At 46.4% G+C, this 15,020-nt stretch overlaps 1 protein-coding gene across 4 annotated transcripts in view; it reads right to left on the bottom strand.

Annotated features, from left to right (window-relative positions):
• GRB10 (growth factor receptor-bound protein 10) overlaps positions 1 to 15,020 on the bottom strand; it is a 189,863-nt gene that overhangs the window by 23,171 nt on the left and 151,672 nt on the right. For all 4 annotated transcript variants that reach the window (XM_011947528.1, XM_011947529.1, XM_011947530.1 and 1 more), the window contains 5 exons: positions 13,790 to 13,946; positions 5,931 to 6,046; positions 4,824 to 4,892; positions 2,961 to 3,098; positions 1,540 to 1,650 (listed from right to left, as the gene is read on the bottom strand). In XM_011947528.1, coding sequence (XP_011802918.1) covers positions 1,540 to 1,650; positions 2,961 to 3,098; positions 4,824 to 4,892; positions 5,931 to 6,046; positions 13,790 to 13,946 — 591 coding nt within the window. The remainder of the gene's footprint in view (positions 1 to 1,539; positions 1,651 to 2,960; positions 3,099 to 4,823; positions 4,893 to 5,930; positions 6,047 to 13,789; positions 13,947 to 15,020) is intronic.

Raw genomic sequence — 15,020 nt, 5'->3', positions numbered from 1 at the left:
TGGGAGGAGAACCTGCCTTCTGACTTACAGAAGGAGAGATCTTAAAGTTGCCCCCAGGCCACTGAGAGGAGGGGCGGCTGCAGAGCGTAGCCAAGAGGGGAAACCCCTGAGGAGCTCAGGGATTCTGATGTCTGAGCAGTCCAAAGATCAGACCCCAAGTAGAAGGTCCAGAGAGGGAGACTGATGTTGGCTCTGGAGAAGGAGACAGAAGGGGAAGAAGGCACCCCGAGGCAGGTGCAGGCACCATGGGGAGAAGACAGGTGCCCCTCCTGAGGCAGGGCCCTTTGGTGAGGGAGGAGAATTGTTGCAGGGATAAACTGACCTGCATCTCCACAGGAACCCCCTGACCTCAGACTCGAGAAACAATGCTGGACACGGCCCCAGCTCTCCCTCTCAAGAATCTAGAGGGGCTGAGGGACAGGTGTGACTACCCTGTGCTCGGCTGGTGCTATGAGAGAAGCAAGCAGAGACTGCGTCTGCAGACATGCAAGCATGGCTGGTGTGGGCTGGTGGGAAGGGAGCGTGCCAGCTGCTGCTCACACCTCCAGCCCCGCCTGAGGCTGCCTTGGGCCTCTAGCTGGTGTGAATTAGACGCCTATTACTTACAACGGAAAGAGTATTCCCTGAGCAAGGTATGAAGTGATATTTTGGAAAGAAATTTTCTCCTAAGGAGGGGCTCCCTGTGTTCTGTGTTCTTGGGATGCGGCTTGGGCTATGGCTCGTAAGTCAGCCTACGGTGCAAACTCCAAGCACAACTCTTCACTGGCTACTGGATGTGGGCAATGTGGCCAACTTCCTATCCCACAAGGGGCTATGAAGATTAAACAAGGTAATGGATGTAAAACTGTTACTGGAACATCTCATGCACAGTAAGCATTCAGTAAATATCATCTACCATTATGATTATTAATACCATCACAACCTCATCAGGGGAAGAGGAGTGGGCTCTGCCCACAGGTGTGTGCACATGTGTATGTGTGTCTATGTACGTGTGTGGATAATGTGTATGCACACAGGTGTATATCTATACATGTATGTATGCACGTGTGGTATGTGCATGTAGATGTGTGTGCACATGTGTGTGCGCATGCAGAGGGTGGGCAGCATTGTGTCCATTCCTATCTGACTGTCCCCACGGCCAGAGGCCCACACAGAAGCCATCAGCTCACTCAGTACCATGCAGGCAACCCAGGTGACAGGCTTGGGGTCCCCTCCCTTGCCCTGCCTCCCCTTCCAGCTACTAGTACTGGGCTACAGCCACAGCCCACTCTTTGAAGCCAAAAGCCACCCTCCCTAAAACACTGAGCCCACTGGCCACACTGTATATCCCTGTTTGCTTGTCCTTGAACTTCTGAGCTACTCAAGGACTGACAGCAGCAAGTGTACAAAAGATGTTTTTACAGGAATGGAGAAATCCAGTGTGAAACTATGTTTCTGTTGATGACAACAGAAGCAACAATCAAGTGCTGGGCAAGAGAAGTAGTCAGTTTCCGGTGGGCTGCTGAGCATGCGTGCCGTCTGTGGACAGCTCAGGGGTACCTTTATGCAGAGCCCATGGTCTGTAGGGGCGCTGTACTGCTTCCTGCCGGCGATCAGGGAGAAGATGTTGCTGTCCTCCAGGTCGGCCAGCAGCTGCAGGTGTCTGGGTTCCTGTGACAACAATGGCCAGGTTAAAGTCTCAAGCCCAGCAAAGGGCAAATGTGTTCACCTCCGGTAGACAGAGGGCAGTCTCTGCACACTTATAAGCACTTTCCCCGATGACACTTTACATATTACATATGATTATTACATGAGGTGTAATAAGTGCTAAACTAAAACCAAATTCACCCAGTCTCACCCAAAACACCCACTTCCCCAATTCTCAGACACACAAGACTGTTGGAACGTATTTGATACTTCTGCCAAATCAAAGCCCCATGACCAGATATTCAAGATAAAAAGCAGAAGAAAATCTGTAACTCAAAGTCAGAGTTAAGAGCACAGGGCCTATCTGCCTTTGGTTTGCTGTGCATCCAGAGTCCAACCATACCCTGGGTTTTCCCACTGGTAGCTTGTCCCACCCTTCTCCTCCTCAACTCTCCAGCCCAGCTCTGTTTCCTGCTCTAGGAAATAATCTCCCGACTTCAGCACACACGAGGATGCTGAGTGGGCCACACAGCACAGCTGGGAGGTCAGGACACTACCATGCCCTGTGTCAGACCAAAGCCCCTCTCTGCAGATGACCCCCCTTCTTTCTGGCCCATGCGCCCGCAGCTGCTGACTTCCCAGAGTTGGCCTGATGCTCAACACCTATGCCAGGGTCCCCCCAGCTCCCTTTCCCCTTTGCTGGCCAGAGTGAAAGAGACCGTAGCCCTCAGATGGTAAGTGCTCAGCCACGTTGAATGGACATGGCTCCTGCCACAGGATGTATGTGGACAGCACGAGAAGAGAGCAGGCAAGAGTGTACATGGGAGCGAAGGAGGCCTAAGCCCTCAATGCTACCAGCTGTCTTTTGAGGGCCTGCAGCTGTTTTCCATCTCCCACCTTCTTCTCACTGAGGATACATGCAAACCTGCAATTTATTTCATAAAACAGCTGATACATAAAGTTACACTGGCATTAGGGTGGCAATAATCTATCAAACATCTTTATAGCTAGCTTAAAATCCCAACTTATGAGAACTAGGCCAGTCTCTGAAGTGATAGGGCAGCCAGGGGGGTCTGCTACCAACCCACAGTGGGGGTGGGGCTGGGCAGGTGGGGTTCTTAGGTATGTATTATTTATTACCTAGTTTCTGAGGGAGACCAGGAAACCTGTGACTCCAAGTTTACCTGTTGCACAATTAGCTTATTAAGAAGTTGTCCTGAGCTTGGAGGAGTCTAAGGTTCATGTAAAAATGAAGCCCAGGTTCACTCTGAGGACTCCCGCGGGCAGTGACTGGGGCAGAATCAGGGCTGCTGGTGGCAGGTTTTAAAGCTCACCTTTGAAGTTCCCTTGGTGGAGCAATAAAGGCCAGATCTCCGTAAACACACATACAGCTTTTTCCATGATTTCTTTCCCAGCTCTTTCACATGCAAAAACCCTTGAATTTCAGGACAGCTACTGGAGTTCAGAAAATTCTGTTGAAGAACAAATTTTAAAAATTACATAATGCTAATCTAAAATAATTAAAGCAGACATGTTATTAGCATAACTGACATTTTCTGAATTATTAAAAGACTCCTTTTTTTGATCAAACTGAGAGTGTTCTCCTTTCCAAAGTCTTAAAATCCCATCTCAATTGGTGTTGCATAGAACATAATTTGTATTTAAACACACGCAAGCAAATGGACCTTTCTAACACTGGTGATAACACGAGTCACGAATTTCCCTATAAGAGAGTGCGCTGAAGGATCCAGTCTGATATCAGACTGAGGGCAAGAGCAAGTGCCACGACTGAGTGATTGGGGCTCTGGGGACTGAGAGTGAGCATGTAGTGGCCACTTCTACCCAGGCACCCCTCCAGTCAAGGGTCACATAAAAGGTGTCATTTGTCTGCAAGTGATGCACCCAGGTGCAAGACATCCTGGTGATGTCCCCTGTTCCAGCTAACTCTTCCCACAGGTAGCCTTAAGAATAAAGCATTTAAAAAAACAAAAACAAAAAAAAAACAAAAAAACAAAAAAAAAGAGAAGAAACTATGCTTTTCATCAAAGGGAAGACAGGCTGAGGGCCAGGTCACGGAGCAAAGTTGAGGAGGTGACGTTGGCAGGTCCTGCTACTAGACTGGGAGGGGACAAAGCTCTTTTCCCCCAGGTGGGAAAGGCACATCAGACAGAGCCCTAGTGCCCCTGGGTCAGTCCTTCCTGAGTCTCAAGAGATCACGGTACATCTTCACAAAGCACATGAGTCCTCCCAAAGTCAAGGCAAGCTAAAACAGAATGTGCCATTTCACTGTTCACTGTGTATAGGTGGTACCTTAGCGCTGACACCTCTCACCAGAGCAGACACATGCTATGGTCAGAAGGGCTTCTGAAGACACCACCAGAACAGAGCTCTGAAGCTCTTATCTTTTAGATGCTGAAACAAATTTGGTGATAACAACATAGCAAAAGAAGGGCTTACGAGCAGAATTCTAACTAAATTTTAGTAGTTTCTCTTACATGTATTATGTCACTGGATATTGTTGGTGGCCTTAGGAAATGGTTCATTCTCTCACTTTTGACATGTACACAGGCACATTTTTAGGGAGTAGCTGTAACATTCCCATTCCCCACTCTCAGCTTCCCTGGAGGAGCGTGTGTGACAGCTGGGCACAGAGGCCTTGGTGGCTCCCTCCACTGGAAGAGGAGGTGGGGAGAGACCACGTTTTCTTAGAACAGACTTTAGGACAATTAAAGCAGGTTTCTTTATTTGTAATGTATGGCAAGTTACTTGTAAAAGTCTGTTGTGGTAACCCGATCATCTTTTACTATAGACTCAGCGCTTCTGCAGAGATTTCCAAGCAGCTGGGCGGTGGCCTGACCTGGGACGCCTGCTCAGAAAGGAGCCGGGGAGCCCTGAAAATGGGGTTTCTCCATGCACCCCACGGCCCACACTCAGCAGTGGCATCACTGGACTTTTCTAAGTCAGAGCAAGGGCATTCTGTGTGTAAGTGCCTGTTTGGTTTAGAAGGAATCCAGCTACACACAGATTTTCCAAGTAAACTTTCTAAATTTCTGGTTACTCTAAACCCCCTTAAGAGCCAAGGTTATAAATGATGAAAAATGCAATCTCTTCAGGTTTTTTACAAAGTTGCCCTTCAGTTCCAAGAGGATTTCTATTTAGAAAGTCTATTTCAGCAGAGGTCTATTTTGGCCCAGTACCTGCAAAAGCTGGGTTTGACTGCCATTTGACTGCTGGCACCAAGTAACCATCTGTTCTGGGAAGAAATTCTAAGAAAATGGGAAAAAACAAATACGTGAAAGGTTAGCTTCAAAGTGAGGGAAGGTATGTCATATAGATATGTCAATTTTAAAACTATTCCTACCAATATAATTATGTACAACTGTATTTAAAATGGCAGTCCTTTTTATTCTCCTACCACACAGAAGAAACAGCTCCTTCAAAAGGTTGTATTTCATTTCCTGAAATGTTGGTTACGAGTATGGAATACTACCTATGTTTACTAAGGGATGCATGTCTCACAGCATGTTCCATGGCAAAGAGCGATGCCAGCATCCCAGCCCAGTGGCACAAGTGCACAGAGCGAGATAAAGAATTCCTGAAACTAAAAGGTGAGCCCAGTCACGAGAAAAGCCTTTTTCTGCTGCGTTCCCCAAAAACAGTCTTCAAATTTCTTACTCTGGAATAAAAAAGCAGCTAAATTATCAGAGTCAGAAATGACCCTGGGTCTTCTCCCCAGCTGACACAGCTCTGCCCCATGACTCAGGATGACAGTAAGTACCCCAGGAGCCAGGAGGTGCCCTCCCTATCCTGGCCTTTCACAGGACAAGTGCCTTCTTTCCCAAAGAAAGAAAACGGAAGAGAGATCAAGGTGACCAGCTCAAGACACCACCAATCGCACTGATTTCTCCAGTTATTCTTCCACGTGTGATCACAAAATGTATTTGCTATGTGCAGAGAATAATGACTTTTTCTTCTGCTAAGTGTTTGATCAGTGTAACTGAGAACTTTCAAAATAACAGAAAACGCCCAGTCTCCCCCAGCTTCTGTCTTAGAGACTAACCCCTTTTACACTGTGTCTATTTGAAGAAGGAGACCTCTATCTTCAGCCAGTCCCAGGCACATTTAGTGAAGCACGAGACTGGGTTTCAAGCAAGGACTGCTTCATTAAATTGCAACTCTGACTCTCAAACCCATATGCTACGTCATGGCTCTCAGTCATTTTCTAATCTGATACTATGAAACCCAAGTATAAACTTCAAGATGTCAAGAGTCCCAAACCCCAAACCCGAAGATGTAAGACTCACCATGGGATTTTTAAAGAACTCGTATTTTGCATAATTCTTCCTGAATAGAAATTTACTCTCACTGGCCATGGTACTCTCCACTTGGACCACCAGCTCATGGTCTTCCAAGCACCTCTCTGCAGGGGCAAAGTATCACATGTGAGATGCCACAGGTGGGAAATTCATGGTAGCTTTACAAACAAATGCAAGATTTGTTCAACTTTCTACTCTTTAAACATTATGAATAGAGACGAGGTCAGGAAGGAAACTAAATTTAAATCTCTCTTTTATGCACTACCGAATTCATAAGAGGTCTTAAGATATACAGCATGAGGAATTCAGGTCAATACTTATTTTTATATACTTCTTTTGAATTTGGCATCAACCAGATGTTAAGGAATGAGTCCATAATACTCTCAGCAAATGATTTTGCCCTTAAATTAATAAATTTCAATTCTTGTAAAGAAAAGACTATAACAAGGAACAAAGGAGAAAGAACTTGAAAGAGGTGGATGACCAAAGAGGGCACAGAGATAGAAGCTTTTTTTTTTTTTTTTTTTTTTTTTTTGAGACAGAGTCTCGCTCTGTCGCCCAGGCTGGAGTGCAGTGGCACGATCTCGGCTCACTGTAAGCTCTGCCTCCCAGGTTCACGCCCTTCTCCTGCCTCAGCCTCCCGAGTAGCTGGGACTACAGGTGCCTGCCACTATGCCCGGCCAATTTTTCTGTATTTTCAGTAGAGACGGGGTTTCACCATGCTAGCCAGGACAGTCTCAATCTCCTGACCTCGTGATCTGCCCGCCTTGGCCTCCCAAAGTGCTGGGATTACAGGCGTGAGCCACCGTGCCCGGCCGAGACGGAAGCTTTCTAATGACATCAAACTTGGTTGCCAGAAACGATAGTGCTGTGTACTGTGGGAGGGGCTGTGATGCACAGTGAGACTGTACGTACATACTCATCTTTCACGCTGAAGCCTGCATGCACCACATCATGGAATAGTTCTTGTCAACTGAATTACATGTGAAGGCAGGGAAGAAAACACACTCCATCCTCCAGCACCCGCTGCGGACACGTACACACGCACGCATGCACGTACGCACATGTCTCCTTCACAGCATCCTTCATAGCAGCACCATCCCCCGGAAAGGGAAAAGTCACTTCCCTCACTGTGTGAACACAGTGGTTCCAGGTGGAGCGGGAAGAACTCAGCATACTCTAGAACAGCGTGTGCCTGGAGAGGCCGCACTGCTCCCTTTCATGACAGCTACGTCCCTTCCCAGGCACCTCCTCAGAAACTGTCACAGGATGGTGGTGGCCACGGGAAACTAACCTTATTAAATCATGGAATAAACAAGAAGAACAAATGTACAGCAGGGTCAAAGTGTGAACTGATGCCAAAATGGTACAGATTAACATGCTATGGAATTGACACCAGGGCAGTTCTGTCGTCCTAAGACCCTACCCTCCTCTCCTGCAGCCAGACTGGAATCTTGAGGAAAGTTTCATCTTGGAAGGAAGGAATGAAGTTAAAGGCAAAAGCATTTCTGAGTCAAAGTGATCTAAGAATGCAGAAAAGACTTTCCGTCTACAAAGAACAACTGTCGCCATGGGCACGCATCTCAGATGGGCCCCGACTGGCACGCAGAAGCAAATTCTGGAGCTGATTCGTGCTCGACCCTGGTTTTGACACTACAAGGAAAGGATTCCTTGATAAAAACACATTTAAAGCCAGAGTTTGTGAAGGAAAGGAATTTTCTCCCCGTGGCTGCCAGAAAGCTCAGACTTGGCACCACCAGCAAGTGTGGAGCAGTTCCCATTTGTCCCTGTCTGGGAGGGAATGCTGCTAGCAACATGTGAACCAATACATGGCCCTCGTGTCTCCCCATGATAGAAAAAGAGAGAAATCAAGAACATGCAACAAAAACTGTTAGGCTTGCTTTCCAAAAAGAGGTTCATTCATCGAAAATGGATTTTCCAGAAGGAAAGCAAATCAATGACTTCTGTTGAAATGTTTATTCAGAGAAAAATGTCTTTCTGTAGTTACAGGAAAAAACAAAAACAAAAATCCAAAACCAAAACCAACAATCTAATAAATTGATGATGGTTGGTTTACAGAACTAAAAATTTTTATCAGGCAAAATAAGGAGAAATAAAAATGGGAGGTGACAGCTACCTAAGTGAGGAGAATATGTCTGTTTCCAAAGCAAAGGGCATTTTGTCTCCAAAGAACCCTGAGGAGAGCCAAAGAGGATGCTTGGGGGCAGCCACCAGGCCTAAAGGGGGTGGCCAAACCCATGCAGGTGCCCATCCTTGCGGACAATACTTCCCTGTCTCCCTGCGCTTCCCCTGGAAAGATCGTGGGAAAGTTGCACACGGCAGTGTAAACACACAGGGGGATGTGTCCCTGGCGGTCAGATCCAGGTGGACAGGTGAGGGCTTGGTGCCCTGGCAAAGGGGGGCCCAGGAACTTGGGATAACCGGTGGGCTGTGAAACCGACTGTATCCTGAAAGGAGTGTGCTTTGGTGACTCCAGAGGGCGCCTACCATCCCCAGAGGTGGGTCCCAAGACAAACAAAACATCAACTCCCTTTTCCTCATTCACAGCAGGTCAGCGAACACAATGTGGCAGGTGACCCCTTTCTCAGAGATGCAGAGCCGTGCAGCCTCCAGATGCAGCTGAGTGCCCCGGCACAAATGCTCTGGGCACCAGTGTTCCCGTCGGCCGCTGACTGCGCAACATCTGTTCAAAGATCTTCCCTCCAGTTTTAATTTTCTCCGTGATTTAAAGACATGTATTTTCAAATGACCTTGCATGATTATAAACAATCACATCACTATCTATAAACTGCGTATGATTACAATGGCCCTAAGTTAAATGGGAACACTACTTTTCGTGATAATATTCCAAAAGTAATTTCAAGAAATGGAAAAGGCAAAAATTCTTTGAAGTACATTTGTATTTTTCAAATTTCTGAAACTAAGGCTGGCATTACTCTACTCCTCAAGAAAGAATATTTAAATATCAAGACATCTCAAAAAAGAGAATCTTACTTCCTTGCCTTAACCCTTGCAGCTAAAGTGTGACTCCTCGGCAGAAACCTGTGCTGCCACTTGGCAGTGGAGGGGCCATGGCAGAGCCGGTGCACAGAGGATGTGCACCCCACTGTCTCGGCCTCACACTGAGTTGTGGCCCTTGAGCCACTCCCTGCCCATCATTCCTCAGCACAGCCCACCCAAGGGAAAGAAAAGAGCTGTCAGCAAGCTCAGGGCTTTCCCAGGCTAAGGAACTGTCAACAGAGTAATCAGTGAGATAACCCTGACATGTGGATAAGGCCGTAAGTGGACTTCTATTTATACATTTTAGTGGGGGAAAGGACATCGTTTGCTGCTTTTCACACGTGAAAGGGACAGAGGGACATAAAACCAGCCTGCAAAAGGCCCCCTCTACTCAGCAAGGGTCAACGGGCGCCGGCTGTTTCTCCCTCCACACCTTTCTGCATGTCCAGCTGTCAGCATCCAAAAGCGTGGCAGCCACAGCACCTCCAGAGTTACTGCCACAGCATTTCTCATCTGACCAGGAACAAGCACAAAGCTGTAAATAGCCCGAAAAGGACTTGTTGCTCTTCCTGTCTCAACCTAATTCTCAGGACAACAAAATTCCTCAAATCCTTGACATTTGTAGGATCTGGCAGAAACCCTTTTCTCTTTACTGTGTTTTCTGTGTAAGTTCCAGCCTCTCCCAGATTATCTGGCCTTAGTATGCCTGATGTCTACAGTCACTTGCGGCCTGCGTGCAAGAGCCCCAGGCATGGGGTGCCCCCTACATTCCCAGGGATGGGTTTATCTGCAATCCCATTTTCAAGTTCAGGGGGGCATCAAGATACTAGTTTTGTATGTTTAAGTTTGTATTTTTCAACATTCCTTTTATCTTTTATTGTTGAGGCAGGGTCTTGTTCTGTCAACCAGCTGGAATGCAGTGATGCAAACACAGCTCTCTGCAGCCTCAACTTCCTGGGCTCAAGTGATCCTCCTACCTTGGCCTTCCAAAGTGCTGGGACTACAGGCATAAGCCACAGGGCCTGGCCAAAAATACCTTTTAAAATATAATTTGTTTACTTGATATGTCTGCAGGCTGACTGTTTAATATCACTGCATCCTCCATGTGTGAAGCTGCCCTGGCTAAAGTGAACCTTCCAGAGACTTGTAGCTCAGATGCTCAGGGCAGAAGGGATGGGGACACCTTCCAAAAGACCTGTCCCATTCTGGCAGCCCCAGCTGGACTCACTGTCAGCTCTTGAGTGGCTTGGGTCAGGGACAGTGTTTTCACGGCTAAGAACTCCACTCCGGACACCGAGACTCAGAAACATCCCCAACAGATAGAACCTGGGGGCAGTGCTAACATAGGAAGGGACCATTTAAAGGGACAATTGAACTGGGAATCATAAAATAGACCATCAGTCACTAGGGCTTTGCCTACCAGGGCAAGGGGCTTCACAACAACTTTTCCAAGTGCGTCCAGTAGTGAATGTTCCCAGGAGCTAACACTGGGAAGGGCCAGCTGACCTTGCTCTGCTCATAGGAGTCCTTCTCTGCTTACCCACAAGCACAGTGCAGAGCGGGCAGGACAAACCACCCTCAGCCAGAGGGGCTACTCTACCGAGTGACAGCAGGGATGCCACTGTTGCTGCCAATGGAGGGTGACCAGCATCTCAGAGCAGCGACGCCCTGCAGGCTGCAGACACCCACGCATGGTGCTTTTCTCCCACAGAAAGGGAACCACGTGCTGCAGGCTATCTTGGGAACTGCCCTCACTTTTTCTAAAGCCATCACTTCCTTCTGGGTGTAGAAAACGTTCAATATTATTAAGGGACTGATATTTTAGCTGTTAAGATCCTTATACAAGTTGAATATCCCTTATCCTAAATGCCTGAGACCAGAAGCTTTCGTTTTTGGATTTTTAAATTTTGGAACATTTGCACTATATTTACCAGTTGAACAATCCAAAATCCAAAAATCAGAAATGCTTCAATGAGCATTTCCGTTGAGCATCAAATCAGTATTCAAAATGTTTCAGATTTTAGAGCATTTCAGATTTCAGATTCTTGGATTAGGGATATTCAGTCAATAATAATGTACTTTGTACTTTGAAATCCTCAATTCTGGAGGCTATACATAGGCTTAAAATGCTGTCCAAACTGGGTGCCCTATACCTTGCCCTATAGACTTGCAAGTACTACCTGCCTTTTGCCCCAGCCACCAGCCTGGTGTATGTCCACATCTCTGTGAGAATATCTGACATATAATTACCTAGGAAAGTGCTCTCTACAAGGAGACAGCAATGTCTGGGGATGTGCCCTGAGAGCTGGAGGGCCAGAAGGGCCCAGGAATACCATCCATGACAAACAAGAATCCCCTATTGGCCTTGTGGCCCTTGCGTCCCTTTCCAAGGGGGATAAAGCTGAGATACCCAACAGACTCTCTTGAGAGGCACTCCACAGCCCTGCATTTTGTCACTAAGGAGCTTTTGATCGTTGAATGCTGCTAAATCATGGCAGAAATAAGATTTTTAGTTAAACAGCAACTTAATGTTTTAAAAACCATTAAGTGACGAGGTTGGGTCACAAAACAGTATTCAGAGAAGTTATAGGGATGGGGGGACGCAGAAGCTCTGTGTCAACGGGAATGAGTCCTGGGGGTGCTGACCTTACAGGCTGGTGAAACTGGTGACTCTAAAAACTTGCAAAGTCCTCTGCAAACCCAGCCAATAGAAAAATGTGTTTCCTAGTAACTAGTAAGAATGGAACTGGTGGTGAGAAAGAAAACTGAGGAAGGAGAGGAAGGATATTCTAAGGAATTTCATGTATCTGCAAATCCTGGCTGTGTGAGGTTCTTTACTTTTTTCATTTTTCACTTTTTTTGTGAAACAGGACCCAAAATGTGACACGAATGTTTCTCTTTTCTTTTTTTTTTGGATAATTTCACTTGTTTCCCTTTCCCGTTTTTTCCTTTTATACTTAATTTTAAAATAAAGTGTCATCCCTCACGAGAGTGTATTAAGTCCATCTACAAAGAAGAGAAAGAAATAAGGTGTGTAAACATCACATCCCTACAAATCCTGTGTGCTTGCAGACATTTGTTTTTCTATTCTCTCAGAGTAAATGGTTCTTCATTTGGTGAAAGTTTTAATGTATCATTTATTTATCTACCATATGATAGTCAAGAAATCAAAGGGTATCACATGAAATAGATAATTCAAAATTTCTGAACCATTCCTTATATGTTAAAATTTTATGTATGTATATCTGTACAAAATTTCTATGTGTCCTGAGTGTGTCCAATTATATTCAAGTACTAAATATCTGCAGAAGTCCCTTCCATAGTTCTTTCAAATGAAAAGAATATTCAGACTTTTGAATGGGCTTTCAACAATAATCATTGTATTTGGGTCAAACTATACAGACTTGTTTTTAAAGTTGTATATATATATATGGTTTTTTTTTTTCACACATATATATACACATGCTGAAGGTTTCCCACTACTGTTTAATTTCTAAGTTACTTGTGTGTCAACAGGTGCTTTTGACAGCCTTATCAGACCACTGTAGGATCCACTCATGGACGTCCTAAGCTGGAGCTTGACGGGACAGCCAGTCTCCGTGGGAACAACTGTGACATCATGGTCACTAACTGTGGACCCAGTAAGTGATCCTGGCAGGAGAAAGCTGTTAGTGACAATGGAGGAGAAGGCTTCTGTCATCACACAAATGCATTTGGCAATTGGTAGAGATGGGAAAAAAGCCAGCAAGAGTTCTATTCAATTCCTTCAAAAAGCATACCGTCTGCCCAAAATACAGGGCGCATTAGAAGACAGAGACTTAAGGTGGTATCAGTTCAAATTTACACTGCACTATTTAGGCTTAAATTGTATAATATTACCTGGAAGGATGCTACTCCAGACCTAGAGGTTTAAATTCAATTTATTAATCTTTCAAAAAAGGTTCATGAGAAAAATCAGAACTATGGGACGTTTCCAATCTGTGTTGTTTTTCTCTCCTTCGAGATATGGAACAAATATAGCTGTTGATTTAGATAAAATTTTGGTTTTAAATATTTTACTATGACTTTGTAAGAACTATATTTTATCAGATAAGAATTTAAGCAAAAGTCTGAAAAGCTTTTTTACCTAAAATAAGCTACCTGAACAAAATACCTCAATAAGTTCTGTTAAAGAGTCAGTATCTTCAAATATTCTGTGATACAAAATATTCTCTTGCTTTTTAGGCACGACATGCGCACACGCATACACACGTGCACGTACACCATTCACAGCCTTGTTAACCAGCATGCAGAGATGCCATGGAAGACTCAACTCGAACTTACAACAAAGTGCGTCATAATTTGCTCTAATTCCCAGCAGACCTCTCTGCACTTTGCTGCCTATAACCACGGCTCCCTTCTTCCCATGAGCTGAAGAGCTGATCTCAGGGGGGCAGCTGCAATTCTGTGCATGGCCGGGTCTCTCCAGAGCACCTCAAGGGCACCTCCCCCCTGTCCCCTGCCCACAGGTGTGCAGCAAGCTCCACGTGGCTCTGACAGCTGGGGAGGCCGGACAAGCCACAGGGAACCTCTCCGTGTCTGAGCCCTTGGGCAAGTTATTACCTCAACCATCCAAGGCAAGATTCCCAAAGCACTAGGGGAAGGGGGCTGGAGGGTGGAGAGTTTTAGGAGAAACAGAAGAGGCAGGAGAGTCGAGGGGAACAGAGACTGCCTGCTAATTTGGCAAAGGACACTGTGTTCACACACTTGGCATTTGGCAGCAGCAGTCTTCATTCGATTGCACATGAGTATCCCCAGGCGCCGTTCCTGTTCCGATGGTTCCCTACCTAATCCTAGGTGCGGATGGTGCTCCACCAGTGTCCAGCTGTTGTCATCCACACAGTGACTTTTGTAAACCAGCAACTGGCACAGGTCCCTGGCTGTCATGTCTGCTAGAATCTCCACCACTTTGCTCGTCCCATCTTCACTAAAGACTTTAACATCCTGCAACACACAAAGGGGATACTTAGAGATAACAACTTCAGATTTTCAAGAAATAAAAACTGAAACAAAAGAAAACAGGTAAAGTAAAAATGGTAGCACTCCAACACATGGGCAACTGTTTTTCCAAGCAGCCAACAGGTCCCCACCGGCCGCAGGGATGTGACTCTCCCTCCCCGCCTCCCCTTTCCCACCTCCTGGGGGGCAGAGCAGGTAGGATTACAACATGATACTCTTAAAATGCCCAGGACAACTCACAGGAACATACAGCACATGGCTAAACCACAAACCTGTCTTAAGAAGTGACAGGATTCACAGGATTCATTTAAAATACTGCTGGTGGTCTCGGGGTTGGACATTTTACAGTTGAACCAATTGGAAAAACAAGCAAAGCAACAAATCCTGTAAACCTCCCTCTTCCCATCGTAACTTTTGACGAGTCCACCTGCTCTCCCAGGGCACAGGGTCCAGCAGCGGCACCGACAGCCTTTCCCGCAGCACCTCACCCCTCACAGACACCGAGGCTCAGGGTGGAGTGGTGATGAAGTAATACAAAAGAAGGGCATAATAAAAACATAGTTGCAAGATTCTTTAGCCCCTAACCCTACAAAGTTACAAGCAAGCTTCATTTGCCCATTCAAATCCATGAACACTGAGCAGCTCCAGGCCAAGGGATGGAGAAGTAGAGTTCAGAGGATGGGAGTCAATCCCTCCCAGGCAAGACCCTGCAGGAATGCACCCTTCCCAGAACACCAGGTGTGTTTAACAAATTCTTACCGCCTGGAAAAAGCAGTCAGAAGAGCAAGACGGCATTTTAAATCGCGACTACCTCTTGCAAGGGAGCGTGTTTCCGTCTCTCCCGCACTGTCCCAGGCTGGCTGTGTGGAGCCTGCGTGTGCCCTGGTGGGCAGGTTGGCTCCGGGCAGCAGGGAGGCCACCCGCCCACCCGCTGGGCTCCTAGGTTGCCTTGCACTGGTTCCCTTAGGGAGTGAATCCAGCCACGGTGATGCAATCACCCCACAGACTTGCTCTCCCACTCCCACACGACAAGACCCGGGCTTGGGGGTGAGGATGAGG

This window comes from Colobus angolensis, unplaced genomic scaffold (genome assembly GCF_000951035.1).
Source record: "Colobus angolensis palliatus isolate OR3802 unplaced genomic scaffold, Cang.pa_1.0 Scaffold268, whole genome shotgun sequence".
Lineage (NCBI taxonomy): Eukaryota > Metazoa > Chordata > Mammalia > Primates > Cercopithecidae > Colobus > Colobus angolensis.
This window is presented reverse-complemented; position numbering and strand designations above follow the sequence as displayed.